At 38.5% G+C, this 18,743-nt stretch overlaps 2 protein-coding genes across 3 annotated transcripts; one reads left to right on the top strand and one right to left on the bottom strand.

Moving 5' to 3' along the window:
* On the top strand, window positions 1,687–5,653 carry LOC109227470 (auxin-responsive protein IAA12-like). 2 transcript variants are annotated; one of them, XM_019392644.1, is made up of 5 exons: window positions 1,687–2,264; window positions 3,881–4,185; window positions 4,523–4,655; window positions 5,078–5,151; window positions 5,233–5,653. In XM_019392644.1, the coding sequence occupies exons 1-5, from the start codon at window positions 1,912–1,914 to the stop codon at window positions 5,280–5,282; spliced, it is 915 nt and encodes a 304-aa protein (XP_019248189.1). In that variant the 5' UTR covers window positions 1,687–1,911; the 3' UTR covers window positions 5,283–5,653. The 2 variants fall into 2 exon arrangements, with proteins under 2 accessions (XP_019248189.1, XP_019248190.1); XM_019392645.1 differs by having other exon boundaries at window positions 1,690–2,264; window positions 5,078–5,145; window positions 5,233–5,614.
* On the bottom strand, window positions 6,293–9,941 carry LOC109227469 (MDIS1-interacting receptor like kinase 1). Its single transcript, XM_019392643.1, has 2 exons — window positions 7,030–9,941; window positions 6,293–6,917 (listed from the first exon to the last, which is right to left on the bottom strand). The coding sequence occupies exons 1-2, from the start codon at window positions 9,692–9,694 to the stop codon at window positions 6,505–6,507; spliced, it is 3,078 nt and encodes a 1,025-aa protein (XP_019248188.1). The 5' UTR covers window positions 9,695–9,941; the 3' UTR covers window positions 6,293–6,504.

Raw genomic sequence — 18,743 nt, 5'->3', positions numbered from 1 at the left:
TAAACTCTCTCCGATATTGAAGATTGTCCTTCTCACTGTACAGTTATCGCCTTTTTCATAAGATCATCAACTACTTTCCATCGTGTTCATTATTTGCGTCTTTAGTTCTAGAGCTTATTATGCTTAGTTGATATTTACCCCTTCATTTTCTTTGATTGATTTGTTCAATTAGATTCTAATATCTTTTAAATCAAACATATATGATAGCAGAAAAATTATCTAAATTATTATTTACTTTATATTTTCACGTTGCGAACCTTATGTTTAGTATAAACAATTGCATATGAATGGGGAAGACATTTGAGGTCCATATAAACAACTGCATATAAATGAAATGCATAATTTACCATGATATTCATATTAATTGATGCATATTTTTAGAAATCTGTATGACAAAATTAATGAATTCAGGACAAAAACTTCAACTTACTAGGTGCTGAAGTTTTTAGAAATGAACTAATTAACTTCAGCACAATGGGCTGAAGTTTTTGAAAAATCTGTATTACAAAATTAATGAATCCAGGACAAAAACTTCAGCTTACTAAGTGTTGAAGTTTTTAGAAATGAACTAATTAACTTCAGCACAATGGGCTGAAGTTATTTGAAAAAGTTGTACGACAAAATTAATTAATCCATGACAACAACTTCAGCTTGTTAGGTGCTGAAGTTTTCATAAATGAACTTAAAAACTTCAGCACGTCCCATGCTAAAGTTTTTGTTCAATATTAAATTTTAATTTACTTTTTATTTTTACGTAGTGTAGGAGGAAAGCTTCAGGCTCGTTCTGCTGAAGTTTTTAAAGATGAACTAAAAAACTTCAGCATCCCATGCTGAAGGTTTTATTCAATATTAAATTGTAATTTATGTTTTTAATTTTACCCAGTGTAGGAAGAAAACTTCAGCTCGTTCAGCTGAAGTTTTTAAAGATTAACTAAAAAACTTCAGCACTTTGTGCAATATTAAATTTTAATTTATGTTTTATTTTTGCACAGTGCAGCTATGTTTCAGCTTGTTTTCCTAAAGTTTTTACATATGAACTAAATAACTTCAGCTTGATTAAACTACAAGACAAATACTTCAGCATATGTAAAAACTCAGCTTGTTTAGCAAATAAACCAAAAATTTCCGCATATTATGCAGTGGAAAACTTCAGCATATTTGAATTTGTCGAATTAGAATGTTAGAATTCAACGTGAATCAGATTTAGAATGCAAATTCAGCATATCAGTGAAGATGAATCATGAAATCAATCAGAAAACATATATCATCAAATCAATCAGTTTCAAAAACTATTTTGAATTCTGAAGATGAATTTGAATACTCACAATGTATTTTATAATTTTGAATTTGAAATTTGAATCTAGTTCAAATCTGGTTTGCGAGAGGCGATCTGAGGAGAGATGGAGTGATGGAGAAGAACCGTAAATTGATTTATGCGTGGTACATCTTTTATATGTTTTAGAAGGGGTATAATGGTCATATTATTACAAATTTTTTGTTAGTTGACTACGAAATAAATAATTTTTAAAAATAGGATACAAGTTAAAAAGTGGCATAAATATAGGGTAGGGCTGGGAATCCCCATTAAAATTAGTCCGGTCCATGAGTCCAATATGCAATTCATGGAAAAACAAGATATCTGATCTGTTAGTTATTGCTTGCTACAAAAATAGCAGTAGTTGCAGACAAACACATTACTGCTGGGGACCGTTGGGAGAAAAAACATCGTCGCGCACAAAGCAGACAGGTGGTACCCTACCTCTCCCTCCCTTTTCTACCTTCTCATACACTCCCCCCCCACCCCCACCCCCCACCTACTTTTCATTACCATTTCTTTTCTTCCCTTTTCCTCTTCTTTCTTCTTACCCACAACCTGAAAAAAAATAATCAAGAAACCCCTCTCTGTTTTTGATGGAAGCTACTCTTGGTCTTATGGATTTAACTGGTGATGGTGGAGGAGGAACTGATGGGTCAATTTCAACAGTGTCAAAGGAAGATAATATGGTGTTGTTATCATCTGAGGCTTCTTCTTCATCATACCCTGATGAGTCTGAGCTCGAATTGGGTCTTGGACTAAGTCTTGGTTCTAATAAAACTGGAGCTTCAAGGGCTAAAATCTTGACGGCTAAAAATTTCCCTTCTTTGGGTTCCAATTCATTTTCTTCATCTTCCTCTTCTTCAGCTACTAAAATTAATAATAATAATGCTTCCTCTGGCACCAAGAGAGCTGCTGATTCTATTTCACCTCCCCGTTCTAGTGTCAGGTATAACTATTTCTTCACTGCCATCTTCTTATTTATGCAATTAATTTCATATATTTATCTGTTCATGTGTTAGTTTCATGCTTTACCAAGGTTATGGATAAGCACTTACTATTTCTTAGCTGCAGGTTCTTTACTGTTCTAATGTGATTTTTGATGTAACTATGTGTCAATTTTCGATTCTTTTTTATATTATGTTTGATTAGAACAAGCTGTTCAAGATATTTGGTTGTTGTATGTTTGGTTCTCTAGGAATCTGATACCTATGATGAAATGCGTTTTCTTTTATTATTTCTTTGCACTATTTTCTTCCTCGTGGTGGAATATTTTACAAAACTATGTGATCTTCGACTTTAATTGAATATTTCTATTCATTCATCTAAAGGAAGGATCCCTTCTGAAGTGACAAAAAGTTAAAGGTTTAATTTGACATAAATTATTGGACTCATGACACGTGGCTTGTGATTTCTACATCCCTATTAGCAGTGGCAGATTTAAAACACAAGTAGGAACCCAGTGGATTCGGCACGGAGTACAGATATACATATGTGAAAAATCACCAAAGTTTTAACAAATATTAGATTATGAACCTATAATTTCAAAAGTGTAATGGGTTCAGTTGTAAGAACCTAAAGGTTGAGCCCTTAAATTTGAAATATGGATCCGCCTCTGCCTGTGTTTGAAGTATCATGAATGGTTACAATCTTAGTCAAGCAAGTAGGAATAGGTTCTTTGGCAGAATGATTGACTGCTACGCTCAATATAAAGAAAAAAATTTATTTATCCTATATTCAACTACCCATCCAAGTGCATTTGGAATCAGCACAGGTAATTCAATTTCCGGTAGAAAAAGAGGGTGCTTTTTTGGATATTGAGCTCGTCTTCATCTTCCAATATTGATGGTTGAGACTGCATTTATGTATGAAACTGCCGTAAGGAAGATTTTGATTTGTCCTGTAAAGTTGCATCTTTCTATAACATTCCTTACGGTCAGATTCAATAAGTTTTGGTTTCACAGAACAAATAGATAAGTTTAATCCTTGGAGTTCATTAAAAAAGTGTGGTTACATAGTTTTGGTGCCTTTTTGTAGTTGAGTTATTCCTTGAAGTGCTCATTTCCAGAATTTCTGGGGTTGGAGATATAAAATTTTGCCCTTTTTCAGGCAGTTTATTGTATGTTAAATGTGAGCACATATTATGTACTGCTTGTTATGGTTTATATGTTTGGTATTTAATTTGGCATTGTTTCATATCATTATGTTACTTCGAGATATCATGTCTGATGTGCCGTAAGTAAAATGTCCGGTATAGTTATGGCTTCAACAGATGGTATTCTATTGTAGAACACTCTTCTGCTACTTGGCACCACTGAAGAAAATGCGTCATGACTAAAATATGTCATCACTGTTGTTGCATATATACCCTTGTTTTTGAAACTTTTCCTATGTCACAGGAAAATATGCCTTTCCTTTTTCATCCTTGCTAATGTAGGTTGTGCATTTTATTTAGTGAGCAAACCATAATAAGCTGTTTAACATACTTAAGATTTATAGTTTTTTTTTCTCTCTGTCTTAAATATTTTGCTTTTACTTACCTTTTGCTTGAATCTGACATTGCAGTCAGGTTGTTGGATGGCCTCCTGTAAGGACTTATCGGATGAATACCCTAGTTAACCAGACAAAATCACCACCCACAGAAGAATTATGCAAAAGCAAAAATATTATCGCTAATGCGAGTAGCAGCAAGAGCAATAGTTTTGCCAAGGAGAAAGGGCTCATCAAGACTTCCATGTTTGTGAAGGTCAATATGGATGGAGTTGCAATTGGAAGGAAGGTAGATCTGAATGCTCATAGTAGCTATGAGAACTTGGAACGGACTTTAGATAGGATGTTCTTAAAACCCAACACCGCGGTTTGTGCAAGATGTAAGTAATTCTTCTCCCTAGTTCGTTAATCTGAAAATGGAACAGAAGATTGTTACCACAAATATGCCATAAAGGATAATGAGTTTTTAGTTGCTTCAGAATTTGAATGAATTATACACCGAGTTTTGTTGGGCAAAATGTTGATGGTCGTAATGAATTATGGTTTTTTGTTGGAAATATTAGCTGCCCATATGTTCTAAGCCTGATATCTTGGAGGAACTGACAGACATTTCATGCTAAATTCTTGTTTTTTAACAATTCTTTGGAGTTCTTATCACAAGTATTTTAGGTTCATTTTCCATGGTTTCTGACATTAACAATTTTTGTATGCTGTCAGCGTCAAATGCACAAGAGCTAAGTGTCATGTCAGAAACGTCATCTTCAAGATTATTAGATGGATCATCAGAATTTGTGCTGACTTATGAAGACAAAGAAGGAGACTGGATGCTTGTTGGAGATGTTCCATGGGAGTATGTCCTGTATCTGTCACTTTGCTCTTCCTGCACATTAACAATTGAAATACACCTAATTATTATTTATAATGTGTTGCAAAAAATCAACAGATACATAGTACTTTATGTCTGAACTTTGTTATCTTAAAGTGAATAACGAATAGGAGAAGTTGCTTATTAAATAATAGGGGGATTATATTCATCAACATGAATTGGCAATTTGGTTCTTACATTATATGTACTAGTATAAATATTATGTTCGAATTATAAGAGTTGGGGATTGCTTAATCTGGTTTAGCTTTGGCTTCATAGAAATCAGTAATTGTTATAATGCAGTTCCCTCTGCTTTCTGGCTGATTTTGTAGAAGGCACAACATTCTGCTGTATGGAACCGATTAAATGTACCCGTGTTTATCATATGGTCGGCTTATTTGTTTCAGGATGTTTATTAGCTCCGTCAAGAGACTACGAATCATGAGGACATCTGACGCCAATGGACTTGGTACATGTAAGCGTGAGTCACATATATATGATGCACATGCTCCTCGTACAGATTAAAACTGACACGCTGACTAAATTATTTGTTGAATTTCAGCTCCAAGTTTCATGGAAAGAAATGGAAGACAGAGGACTAAGCCTATATAGGTCAGGTAAAGAAGCCCCTTATTGGAAGGATGAAGTACAGAAGTAAATTATAGTGGATTATAAAATAATTTCTCAGTAACAAACTGGTCATATGTGACCTTATTGGCTTTATTTTTATTTTTTTTACGTCACGGGTTACAGTGTTTAGCCCACTCTCTGGGAGGAGAGACGTTTTGGTAGATTATGGAAGATGCTGGTATATGTCATACACTGCAATCTTCAGAGGTAGTTGTGAGTATGGATGTGTCCACTTATACTGTATTATGATTATCCTGAAACAGATGAACACTAATGTTGTTGAAATGCAAGGTTCATACTGGGAACCTTTTTTGAACACTTATTTCCCAAATTATATCTGCAGCTATTGCTTGGAGCAGGATGTGTTGTCTATACAACTTAAATTATTTGATTTTCTTTGGTATTGGGAAGAAAATATAGCTAAGCCACGGAGGCGTGTGTTGGAAGAAAATATATTGCATATTATCACTTGTTCAAGAAAAACAAGAAAACCTACAATAAAGAACAAAATGCAGACTCCAGTTGCAAAAGGTGCTTTGATTTGATTGAGTTGATTTTCTCCTCGTTTGGTTGGGAAACAAGTTATCCCACGATTAATTATTCCGGATTAGTTATCCCGTGATTGTTATCCCACCCTTCTATAGAGATAAAAATAATACTACAATCCCGATACTAATTTTCCTAACCAATGGGATAAACTCATCTCAAATTTAATTCCGGTATTAATTATCACCAAACGAGCCCTTAAAGATAGTTTTGTCCTTGACACTACGAAGTTAGGCTTACATCAAAGATGTCAATCTCATTGGTTTCCAAAAATCTTACAAGATCAATCTCATAATCTGAATTATTTTGAGCAGGAAATCTTGATAATGTTCTCTTCAAGAATGCATGTTTTTTCTCAGCCATTACTAATTATTAAACGACTCCTTGATTTGAGTTGATTCTTCGGGTAAGCAATAAAGTTCCAGATTTTGATTAGAGAATCTCTCTATGTTAAGACTTAAAACTCTGTTATTTGATCAATAACTTTTTCTTACATGATCAAAAAATTAGTAAAACATCACTTGCAGCAGGAAAAGTGCTGCCTGTACTGCCATAAATTCTACACATACAAGAATCAATGTATCAACTTCTAAATACAAGTCAAATGCTACATGAAAATTACAAATAAAATGGACTCAAAGGGACTTGACTTCTCTTCTTACAGAAGGCCATTTACAGGTGATGTACTGAATACTGGCTTATCTTTGTCAGTAGTAGCAGGACTACTTCCATTGTTGCTACTGCTCTTTCTTCGAGGCTTTGCCTCGTCGAGCATTGTCAAAACATCCCTCATAGACGGTCTGTCCTTAGGGAGTTTGGCTATACATAGAATTGCTATCCTTAAAACTAACAACATTTCTTCTTGAACATGTTGTATGGTTCCTACATTGGGGTCTAGAGCTTCTTCTAAAGATTTATTGTCTCGGATCTTCATTCGAAACCATTCTACAATGTCAACAGATTCCCCGAATTCAGGATCTAGAGGACGCTTTCCAGTTAGGAGCTCCATGAGAACTACTCCATAGCTGTAGATATCGATCTTTTCATCCACTTTCAGTGTGTATCCGTACTCTGCAAAGTCATCATTCAGATAAATGATTGTCAAATATTAGCAAAGATTACTCTATAAGTATACATTAAGATTTTACTAAACAAGGCTGAAAATTTTGAAGTAAGGACTAACCGGGGGCTATGTATCCATAAGATCCAGCAACCATAGAAACTGTTTCATTCTTCTTGAGCATCATTCTTGCTAAACCAAAATCTGCAATTCTTGCCTCAAGATTTGCATCAAGAAGTATGTTATTTGACTTGACATCACGGTGAATAACTGGTGGATGGCAATCATGATGGAGATAAGCAAGGCCTTGTGCCACTCCAAGTGCTATGTTGTATCGAGTGACCCAATCGACTAGCAATCTCCCTGCTGCTTGTTTACCATGTAAAGCTTCTCCAAGGCTTCCATTCTGCATATACTCGTATATTATCATTGCATCGCGATTGTTGTGAAGGAACCCCAGTAGCCTGACAATATTCCGATGCCTCAATTTTCCAAGAACGTTTACCTCACCTACGAGATCTTCACTACCCCCCATCTCAATATCAGTTCCAGATTTCCATAGCTTCTTTACTGCAACAACCGTATTCTGGCGTTGCATTTCAGCTTTGTATACAACCCCTGTTGCTCCCATTCCAATGACATTTGACTCTTTAAGGCAAGACAAGATGTCATTACTAGTGAATCCTAGCCTCTGGAATGCCATCAACCTCCACGGCCATTCACCACTGCTCATCTCAAACCTTTGTTCGAAACAACTTCCACTTTCATTCCATCTCTTGTATAGAGACCTAGCTCCAAGACTTGCTGTAACAAGAAGTAGAAGAGCTGCTACACCAGTTAGCCATCCTGCAATGATGTGCTTCGCGTGCAAGCTCTTTTCCTTCAATGTGTACGCTGCATTGTGAGAACATGGAGGAAGCACACCTCCACAGAGACCGGCATTGCCAATCAGGTCATCTGGATTGATTGTTCTGAGCATGCCATTTGCCGGGACAGGACCCTCAAGTTTGTTATGAGAAACATTCAGTGTCTCTAATGCTGGGGAATTGCCAAAGTTGTCAGGTATTCCACCAGTTAAAGAATTGTTGGATAGATCTAGAACAGCTAATGTGGGCATCATAGAAATTGCTCTTGGAATTAGACCAGTTAATTGGTTGTTTCGAAGATTCAAAGTTACTAACTTCTCACAAGAAGCAATGCTAGCTGGAAGATCTCCAGTGAAATGGTTTGTGGATAGATCCAGGACAGAAAGAGAAGGGCAATCCTGGAATTGATCCGGGATTTCGCCTACAAGGTTGTTTTCTGAGGCAATGAAATTTTGAAGACTTGGAAGTCCAAGAATGGATGAAGGAATAGAAGACTGAAGGTTATTTTTAGAGACATCAATAAAAGAAAGAGAGGTAGAAGAAGCAAGATCACTTGGAATTTGGCCTGTCAAACTATTGTTTGCTAGTTCCAGCCTTTGGAGTTTCCCAAGTTTACCAAAACCTGCTGGGATCGTCCCGGAAAGAAGATTATTTTGCATTCTTACACGAACGAGGGACGTGCAGATTGATAAACCAGATGGAACTGGACCAGAGAAAGCATTGTTGAATAAGATAAGCTTAGTGAGGTTACCTTTGGTGCATAACCCTTCTGGAATAGGACCAGTGAATGAATTGGACGAAATATCGACCCACTGCAAAGGTGAGGTTTTGCCAAGATCACTTGGCAAAGGACCCGATAAGCTGTTATTCCATAGCTCAAGAACTTGCAGCTGAGGCAAACCTCCAATTCCTGAAGGAACTGAGCCTGATAATTTGTTGGACATCAAATTCAAAAGCTGCAAATTCTTAAGGTCAGCAATCTCAGCTGGGATCTCTCCCGAAAGCATGTTATCCGAGAGATCAAGCAGCTGCAATGAAGTCATGCTGCCAATCTCTGGTGAAATCTTGCCTACAAGATTGTTCTTGTACAAGAAAATGGTGTTGAGCAGCTTCAGCTTGCCCAACTCAGCAGGAATTTCACCTCCAAGATTGCCAATAGCAAGATCAAGATACTTGAGATTGGTCAAATTTCCAAGCTCAGCTGGAATTCCACCTTCAAAACTATTGTATCCTAGAACTACAGTCTCAAGTGACGATAGCTGCCCGAGCTCTCCAGGAATGTGTCCAGTCAAATTGTTCCCTGAGAGGCCTAAAAACTTCAACTTTCCTAAGTTCTTGTATGATTTAGGAATTGAACCTTCGAAGAAATTTCCTCGAAAATCCAAAGTCTCGAGGAATGTTGAATTGCCAATATCCTCAGGAAGATAACCGGAGAAGTTATTACTCGAAGCATTCAAATACATAAGCCCTGCTGACATTCCAAGACCCAAAGGAAAGCCATAGACAAAGTAGTTCTGGCTCACATCAATGCTTTTCAATGCAGTGAGATTGGATAAGGTTCTTGGCAATGGTGATGAGAAATCATTGCAGCATAGATTAAGTGAAGTCAAACTCTTGAGCTTTTGAATATCATCAGACACTTTGCCAGTGAGATTCATGTGTGACAGATCAAGCTTCTCAACTGCACCTTTGGAGTTGCATTCAACTCCTTTCCAGCTGCAGGGAACCGAAACGTTCCCTGCAGCTGCATTCTTGGGCACTGTCCAATCACGGAGTTGATCCAATGGATCAATAAGACTTTCTTTAATAGAAAGTAAAATAGACACTTCATCTCTCAACTCAACTTTTGCCTCCACCACCACCTTAGTAAAACCAATGTAACAGTAGAACAAGAATAGTAGGAAAATGGTAAGCAAATACATTATCTATTGCTCTTGTTACACTTTCTTTTGCTGGTAATTTCTGTGCTATTGTTGAATCATGATTGGGACAGCGATGAGAGGGAAATGATGGGGCCAGTGAGGTGGGGTATGAGGGGGAAGAAGAAGAAGAAGGTACGAAAAAAGAGAAGAGTATAGTACTAGTAATATAGTATATACAATTATTAATGGATTAGTTAGTAAAATACTAAGTTCACATGGGGATTAGTTAACAAAAAGGAGGAGGTCGTGAGATCTTGGGTTCTGCAAAACAGCTGTTAATATGCAAATAATTGACTGGTGAAATGTTTGGACTTTATTATAAGTGACTCCGACATTGAACATGGAGAGAATGTGTTCTTCTTCTTCATGTGTTGCCTCTTTCTACATCAGTTAATTCTTTTTCTCCTTATAGTCAACGTAATTTTGTATCACTAGTTTCGATTTTTTCGATTTATAGGCCGGTAGAAAATAAATATATAGAACTTCTAACGCTAGAGAAACTATGATATCGGATTGCGATGGACTTAAATAGAGCGACATGGTAGGCAATGATTCACGTAGCCGACTTTAACTTGCTTGAGATTAATATGTAGCTATTGTCATTGCACATTTACGATTTTTCAACTTTGTGCTACTTAATCTCCAGATATATAGTTGAACAATTTTGATAAAATTACATATTTATGTTAAGTTCATCTACAGTCACAAAGGAGTAGTTAGTGTATTAAAATCGTAGATCTATCTTCATTTATTAGTTCTCTTTCGACTTTTTGTGAGTAAAAGATGGCTTGATTTACCTACATGGCCGAGTGGCAAAAAGGTGGAAAATCAGAGAATTTAGGGAAAGGCAGCTTTCTTAAGGACAAAGGTATTCTTAACTCATGTGAATGACAAAGATTTCAAGAATAATTACGAGTGAAGGTTACTCTACTCTTGTACTCCATTCTTAAAGTTTGAGTTACCCTATTTTATAAATATTAACAAGACAGTACTAGTTGAGAAACATTACCAGATTTTGATACGTGAGCTTTGTCTTCTCCAAAAACACTATCTTATTGTACTACATTCCTTTTTTAATCTAAAGTATGACGGTGAAAAGTAATTTTTATATTATCAAATATAATTTAATATGTGATAAGAAGCTATTTACACTTTTTGCTTTCTAGATCCTCGTTTCCCTATTTAAGAACTCCCTTATGTGCCTTTCCTGTTGTACGACTTGCCGGGGCAGTTGATTTGGTTTTGGAAGGGTTCGAGTTTAATTCGGAACACTTAGTTCCATAATAGAGCCTAAGGTAGCCAAGTTTGACTTGAGTAAACACTTTGAGTAAATACCCTCGGAATCGGGATTTGAAGATTCCAATAGGTCCGTATGATGATTTTGGACTTGAGCATATGCCCGGATTTGGATTTGGAGGTCTCTAGGTCGACTTGGCTCTTTTTTCCGAAACGTGGTAATTTTGGAAGTTTAGAAATATCCTAAGTTTGACCATGATTTGATTTTATGGCTATCAGGCTCGAATTTTTATATTGGAACTTGGAAATAGGTCCATTTTGTCATTTGGAGCTTGTCTGCAAAATTTGGTATCATCACGAGTTGGTTTGATAGGAATCAGAAGCTTAGTTGTGATTTTAACGATTTTTGAGTTTCATTGAAATTTCTATGTGTTTTGGTCTCTGATTCCTGGTTTCGGATTTTATTTTGGTATTTTGAGGTTGTGAGCGAGTTCATACGATATTTTTAGACTTGTGTGGATGGTTGATGTGGAGCCCCGGAGGCTTGGGTGAGTTTTAGACGCGTTTCGAATTGGTTTGGTCATGTTTCATAGTTGCTGGTGTTGGGCTGATGTTGCAGGTCTTGCAAAAGCGAGATTGTGTTCGCATTTTTGAGGTGGGCTGGGGACTACAAGGTTCGCTTTTGTGAACTGAGGATCGCATTTGCGATTAGGCACCTGAGCGAAAGTGACCTCATTTGCGATAAAATGATGTGAAGTCTGTGTCGCATTTGCGACATCCCCAGTATTCAGCAGTCATCGCATTTGCGATGCACTTGTCGCATTTGTGGGGTTCACATTTGCAAACCCTAGGTCGTATTTGCGACATATGTAGCTCATTTTTCACCTATTTGTTTCGGGACGGGGGCTCATTTTCCCCACTTTTCACTTGGCTTAGGCGATTTAGGTACTCTTTGGAGGGGGATTTTCACCAAGCATCATAAGGTAAGTGATTTCTACCTATTGTGAGTCAAATACATGGATTGTGGATAGACTTTAACATAGAAATCATAAAATTTTGGGATTCTTGTTGAAGAGCCTAGGGTTTAGTAAAAATAGAATTTGACCACGAAATTGATTATGGAATTGGGAACAAGTTATATATTTGAGTTCGTAATGTTATGAGTAACGTTTATCTTCGAAAATTTCCAAAATACGGGCACGTGGGCCTGGGGTTGGCTTTTGTTGACTTTCCGAGCGGGGTTGAAAAATTACTCTGATAGATAAATTATGAACTTTTGAGCATATATTGATTGGTTTGTACGACCTTTGACTACTTTCGGCTTGCTCGGCATTGATTTGAGGCAACTAGTGAGTAAGGCCCGTAGATGGTGGCAGTCTTATCTCCAGAGCAGGCCAGCAGGTTCACCTCCATTGACTTGGGATCAGTTCATACACCTTTTCTGAAGAAGTATATTCAACCTTCACACAGAGAGGAGATACGGGGTTAGTTTAAGCGTCTCCGACAGGGTCAAATGCTGTGACCAACTATGAGACGAGATTCTTAACTTGTCTCGTCATGCAGCTATCATACTCCCCATAGATGTAGAGAGAGTGCGGAGGTTTATTGCAGGTTTGCACCCTGAGATTCAGGTTTATATGGACTGAGAGGCAGAGATAGGGACTTCATTCTTCTTGGTTATGGAGATAGCTCGGAGGATCGAGCGCATCCTCAACCAGAGTAGAGAGTTCATGTCGAGGGACAAGCGGCCTCAACATTTTGGTGGATTGAGTGGCGCTCCGGCTGGGGGCGGGGGTCAATTCATGAGGGATTATCCTAGCAGGCCCATGCATTCAACACCACAGCCTACTCGGGGTGCTCCAGCATGGCCCAACTTCAATGCTATTCTAGAGAGTACTTACCGTCCGCCAGCTATTCAGGGTTCCTCCAGTGGGTATTCCGGTTTATTAGGACATAGAGTCAGCAGTTTTCCACTCAGAGAGGTTGTTTTGAGTGCGGGGAGTTGGTCCACGTTAAGAGGTTTTGTCCTAGACTTCGGGGCAAGGCAGTGTAGCAGGACCATCGGCCCATGACTACCGCACCACCCGTCCGACTGGCCAGAGGTGGAGGGCATGTGGGTAGGGGTCGCCTTTGAGGTGGAGGCCAGTCAGGTGGCGCTCCGGCTAGATTTTATGCCTTTCCAGCCAGATCAGAGGCAGTCACCTTTGACGTAGTGATCATAGGTACTATTTTTATCTGCCGCAAAGATGCTTCAGTACGATTTGATCCAGGGTTCACTTATTCCTATGTCTCTTCTCTATTTGATCCTTATATGGATGTATCTCGTGAGTCCTTGGGTGTTCCTATATATGTATCCATGCCCGTGGGTGATTCTGTTATTTTGGATCGAGTTTACCGGTCTTATATAGTGACTTTCTGTGGTTATAAGACCAGAGCGGATCTTCTATTGCTTGATATGATTGACTTCGAGGTTATCCTAGGCATGGACTGGTTGTCTCCGTACCATGCCATTCTCGATTGCCATGCCAAGACTGTTAACTTGGCGATGCTAGAGATGCCTAGGTTGGAGTGGAGATGTTCATCTATTGGCACATCCAGTCGGGTTATTTCATTCTTGAAGGCTCGACATATGGTCGAGAAGGGTTGTTTGGCCTATCTGGCCTTTGTTCGAGATACTGCTGTGGAGACTCCCACGATAGATTTAGTGTCTGTGGTGCGGGAGTTTTCCGATGTATTTCTTGCTGATCTACCTGGCATGCCTCTAGATCGCGATATCAATTTCGACATTGATTTGGCACTAGGCACTCGTCCTATCTCTATTTTGCCTTATCGCATGGCTTTAGTGGAGTTTAGAGAGTTAAAGGATCAGCTTCAAGAGTTGCTCGAAAAAGTATTCATCGGGCCGAGTATCGCCTTGGGGTCCACCGATATTATTTGTGTAGAAAAAGGATGGGAGTATGTAGATGTGCATTGATTGCTGCCAGCTGGACAAAGTCACCATCAAGAATAAGTACATGTTGCTGCGTATTGGTGATTTGTTTGATCAGCTATAGGGTGCTAGAGTGTTATTGAAGACCGAGTTGAGATCTAGGTATCATCAACTGAAGATTCGTGCTTCGGATATACCGAAAACGTCTTTCCGGACTAGGTATGGGCACTATGAGTTCCTAGTGATGTCCTTCGGCTAGACTAATGCCACGACAACATTTATGGATTTGATAAATCGGGTGTTCAGGCCATATCTTCACTCATTTTTCATTGTCTTCATTGATGACATATTGATCTACTCGCGTAGTATGGAGGAGCACGAGCAACATTTAAGGATAGTGCTTCAGACCTTGCGGGAACAAAAGCTATATGCTAAGTTCTCCAAGTGTGAGTTCTGGTTAGATTCTATGGCTTTCTTGGGGCATGTTGTATCAAGTGAGGGTATTAAGGTGGATCCCAAGAAGATCGAGGCAGTTCAGCGTTGGCCTCGTACTACCACAGCGACCGAGATCAGGAGTTTCTTGGGGCTAACAGGTTATTAGCGTCAGTTTGTGGAGGGATTCTTGTCTAATGTAGCTCCTTTGACTAGGTTGACCCAGAAGAGTGCTCATTTTAGATGGTCCGTTGATTGCAAGGCGAGCTTTCAGAAGCTCAAGACTGCATTGACTACAACACCAGTGTTGGTTTTGCCCACCGGTTTGGGGATGTATATGGTGTATTGGGATGCTTCACGCATTGGTTTGAGTTGTGTATTGATGCAGGATGGGCAATTTATTGCATATGCTTCACGTCAATTGAAGCCCCATGAGAAGAATTACCCTATGCACGATTTGGAGTTGGTTGCGATAGTTCATGCTCTTAAGATCTGGAGGCATTATCTTTATGGAGTGTCGTACGAGATGTACATTGATCATTGCAGTTTGTACCATCTGTTTAACAGAGAGATTTTAATCTGAGGCAGCGCAGGCGGCTTGAGTTATTGAAGAATTATGATATTACCATCCTCTATCACCCGGACAAGGCAAATGTGGTCGCGGATGCCTTGAGCAGAAGGGCCGAGAATAAGGGTAGTTTGGCGTTCATTTCAGCAGAGGAGAGGCCATTGGCATTGGACATTCATTCCTTAGCCAACCGACTTGTGAGGTTGGATATTTCAGAACCCAGTCGGGTTCTTGCATGTGTTGTGGCTCAGTTTTCTTTATTCGAGCGAATCAAGGCTCGCTAGTATGACGATGTGCACTTGCTAGTTCTTAGGGAGACGGTTCTACAAGGTGGTGCCAAGGAGTTTATTATTGGAGATGATGGTGTTCTGCGACTCCAGGGTCGCTTATGTGTTCCTACTATTGATGGCCTGAGGGAGATGATTCTAGAAGAGGCGCACAGTTCGCGTTATTCTATTCATCCAGGTGCCACGAAGATGTATCATGACCTAAGGCAGCATTACTGGTGGCGGCGAATGAAGAAAGATATAGCTGAGTATGTGGCGATGTGTTTATATTTTCATAAGATTAAGTACGAGCACCAGAGTCCAGGTGGCTTACTTTAGCAGATGGTTATACCGGAGAGAAAGTGGGAGATAACATCAGTCTAGCATTGAGATAGCTCCATTTAAGGCCTTGTATGGTCGACGATGTCGTTCGCCTATCGGATTGTTTGAGTCAGGCAAGGCTAGATTATATGGAACTGATTTGGTAACGGATGTCTAGGATAGGGTAAAGTTGATTCAGGAGTGACTTCGCACAACTCATTCCATCTAGAAGAGTTACACGGATCAGAAAGCACGTGATTTGTCATTTATGGTGGGCGAGAACAGTTTTTTGAAGGTCTCACCGATGAAGGGTATTTAAGGGTATCATGAGGTTCGGAAAAAGGGGCAAGATGAGTCCGAGGTTTATTGGTCCATTCAAGGTGTTGGAGAGAGTTGGAGAGGTTGCATACAAGATTTCTTTGTCTCCTAGTCTATCGGGAGTTCATCCGGTATTCCATGTGTCTATGCTTCGGAGGTACCATGCCGACAGGTTCCACGTGTTGGATTAAAGAACGGTTTAAATAGATGATAGCTTGGGTTATGAGGAGGATCCAGTTGCTATTATGTACATGCAGGTCCGCAAGTTGAGGTCTAAGAAGATTTCAGCGGTGAAGGTCCAGTGGAGGGGTCAACCAGTCGAGGAGGCGACTTGGGAAACCGAGGAGGACATGCGGGTAGATATCCACACTTATTCGACACTTCATGATTCTGAACCCGTTTGAGGACGAACGTTTATTCAAGAGGTGGAGAATGCTACGATCCAATCAGTTATTTTGCTTTCTAGATCCACGTACCCCTATTTAAGACCTCCTATATGTGCCTTTCTAGTTTTACGACTTGCGGGGCAGTTGATTTGGTTTTGGAAGGGTTCGATTTAAATTGGGAACAAGTTATATATTTGAGTTCGTAATGTCCTGGGTAATATTTATCTTCGAAATTTTTTGAATCCGGGCACGTGGGCCTAGTATTGACTTTTGTTGACTTTTCGAGCGGGGTTGAAAAATTACTCTAGTAGATAAATTATGAACGTTTGAGCATATATTGATTGGTTTGTATGACCTTTGACTAGTTTTTAGTGAGGTTTGAGAGTCGAGTAGTAAGCTTGGATGCGAGGTAAGTCTCTTACCTAATCTTATAAGAGGGAATTATCCCCGTAGGCACTTTAATTGTTGTGGGCGTTACGTACATACGACGTGACGAGAGTCCATGCGTAGCTAGATTCATGCTTATGTCTGAGTAGAATTAAATCCACACCATGCCTTAAATGCGCTATGTGACTTCAACTTGTTTGTTTAATTATTTGAATTTATGACTAAGAGTGAGACAAGAATAAATCAACTGACTGAGCATCTTACTTGGGATTCTTGTGAAATAATTGACGAGTGGTTGTCTTGTATCTTCTCGGCTCGCATGTATCTTGGCGAGTGAGAGAGTTTTACTACTCTTATGAGATCGGACCGTTCGGCCCGGCAGGATTGTAATACTACTCTTATGGGATTGGTCCATTCGCCTCGGCAGTATCGTAAGCTACTCTTATGAGATCGGGTCGTTCGCCTCGGCAGACTCGTGCGTAACACTTGAGTTTTGATTTGGTATTGGTACCAATTGATCTTGTGTCTTCGAGGCATGTTATGGCATTTAGTGACTTCTTAATAATTCATGTTTGGAAAATTTATCATTGGCGTTTATCTGCCTCGTTGCTATTCCATATATGTCTACTTTATGCACTTATTTATTTGACCGCTAGTAAGTGCCAAAGTCGATTCCTCGTCACTATTTTTTCGAGGGTAGACTTGATACTTACTGGGTACGCGTTGATTTACGTACTCATACTACACTTCTGCACTAATTGTGCAAGTACTGAGATAGGCACTTCAAGTGGTCATACGGGCGCGTAGACACAGTACACGGGAACTTAGTGGTGAGTTGCCTTCCATGGTTTGATCTGCAGCACCCGAAGTCTCCTCCTTATCATATTTATTATTTGTCTATTTTATTCCAGGAAGTAGCTGTAATGTATGGTATATTCTACTAGATTGCTCATGCACTTGTGACACCGGATTTTGAGAGTTTCTAGTGGATGTTCACAGTTGAACCTAATATTGTTATCATTTTGCTTTATGTAGTATTCATACTTGACGATTTGGTAAAGAAGAACGTATGTTTCTATGAATTCCAGATTTAATTCTATTTATTGATGAAATTCTTCATTTTAAAAGTTAAAATGAATAATTAATTTGGCGGCACAAGCGTTGGCTTGCCTAATAGCATCGTTGGGCACCATCACGATTTATTATGGGATTTGGTCGTGACAACCATTACCTCACTTTATGTTCAATTGAGGATCTTGAATTAAGGAAGTGTTTTTCTAAGAGAAAGAGAATCAAGCCAAGTGATTCCCAACCTTTCTTCTCACACAAAAACATAATGTAGGATGAATCAAATCAATAGAAATAAATAGTACCAGATACAACTCAGTTAGAGCACAAAGACAAACAGAGGAGGAAATGGATAGATAAAGGAGGGGGTATGTCTGAGGGCACCAACTGTACCTATTCATTTAAAAATAGAGTAAAAACAAAGGCTAAAACAGAGTAATCTTAAAAAAAATTCACATGGAATCATGTGAGGTTTTTTATTTAAAAAATAGTGAGTGGTGTGTCACTTTGTTATGTGATGCTTCTTGGCTTCTCAACTAGTGAAAAGTGGTGAGGTATTTTGTGTATGGAGGCCATGTGAAACTGCAGCTTCCTTGTCACTTTTCATCTTTCCCAATTATTAGAGAGAGAATTGAAGTTAAACTTTAATATCTTTTCCTTCTCAATTTTAATGATAATCCATATAATGAGTTCTTTTTTTTCAGACCGTTTACAAAAAGATTGATATTTTTTTAAGTTTTTTTTTTTATAATTTTTACAGATTTCATTTTTATTTTATTGACATGCACCTATAATAATATGACATATTAAAATACTTTTGATAAGTTATTAAACCTGTGCCAGCCAAAACATCGTCATAAAAAAGAAACGAATGGAAATATTATTTAAAAAAAAATAGGTGACCTTTTTGATATCTTAAAAATATTTAGAATGGTAATCGATTTATGGTTAATAGTAAGTTTAATGCACTTTATACATATATAAATTTTATTTTCAATAAATACATTAATGTTCAAAATCGTACCGAAGATTGAATACTTTGACCGTCTTACTACAAATTTTTATGAATTTGGCTACGTATCCAACCTGTATATGTCAAAAGATGTGTAACTAGAAGTAGAACAAGTAAGAAGTGAAT

This window comes from Nicotiana attenuata, chromosome 6 (genome assembly GCF_001879085.1).
Source record: "Nicotiana attenuata strain UT chromosome 6, NIATTr2, whole genome shotgun sequence".
Taxonomy (NCBI): domain Eukaryota; kingdom Viridiplantae; phylum Streptophyta; class Magnoliopsida; order Solanales; family Solanaceae; genus Nicotiana; species Nicotiana attenuata.
Note: the sequence above shows the minus strand (reverse complement) of the source record. Positions and strands in the feature narration are given on the sequence as shown.

What these genes read in the sequence shown, in the direction of transcription:
- LOC109227470 (XM_019392644.1), top strand. Translation starts at nt 1,912, where the DNA reads ATGGAAGCTACTCTTGGTCTTATGGATTTAACTGGTGATGGTGGAGGA. An exon ending in CACCGCGGTTTGTGCAAGAT is followed by an intron (nt 4,186 to 4,522) that starts GTAAGTAATTCT and finishes GTATGCTGTCAG; the next exon opens with CGTCAAATGCACAAGAGCTA. An exon ending in TGGACTTGGTACATGTAAGC is followed by an intron (nt 5,152 to 5,232) that starts GTGAGTCACATA and finishes GTTGAATTTCAG; the next exon opens with CTCCAAGTTTCATGGAAAGA.
- LOC109227469 (XM_019392643.1), bottom strand. Translation starts at nt 9,694, where the DNA reads ATGTATTTGCTTACCATTTTCCTACTATTCTTGTTCTACTGTTACATT. An exon ending in TTATGGATACATAGCCCCCG is followed by an intron (nt 6,918 to 7,029) that starts GTTAGTCCTTAC and finishes ATGACTTTGCAG; the next exon opens with AGTACGGATACACACTGAAA.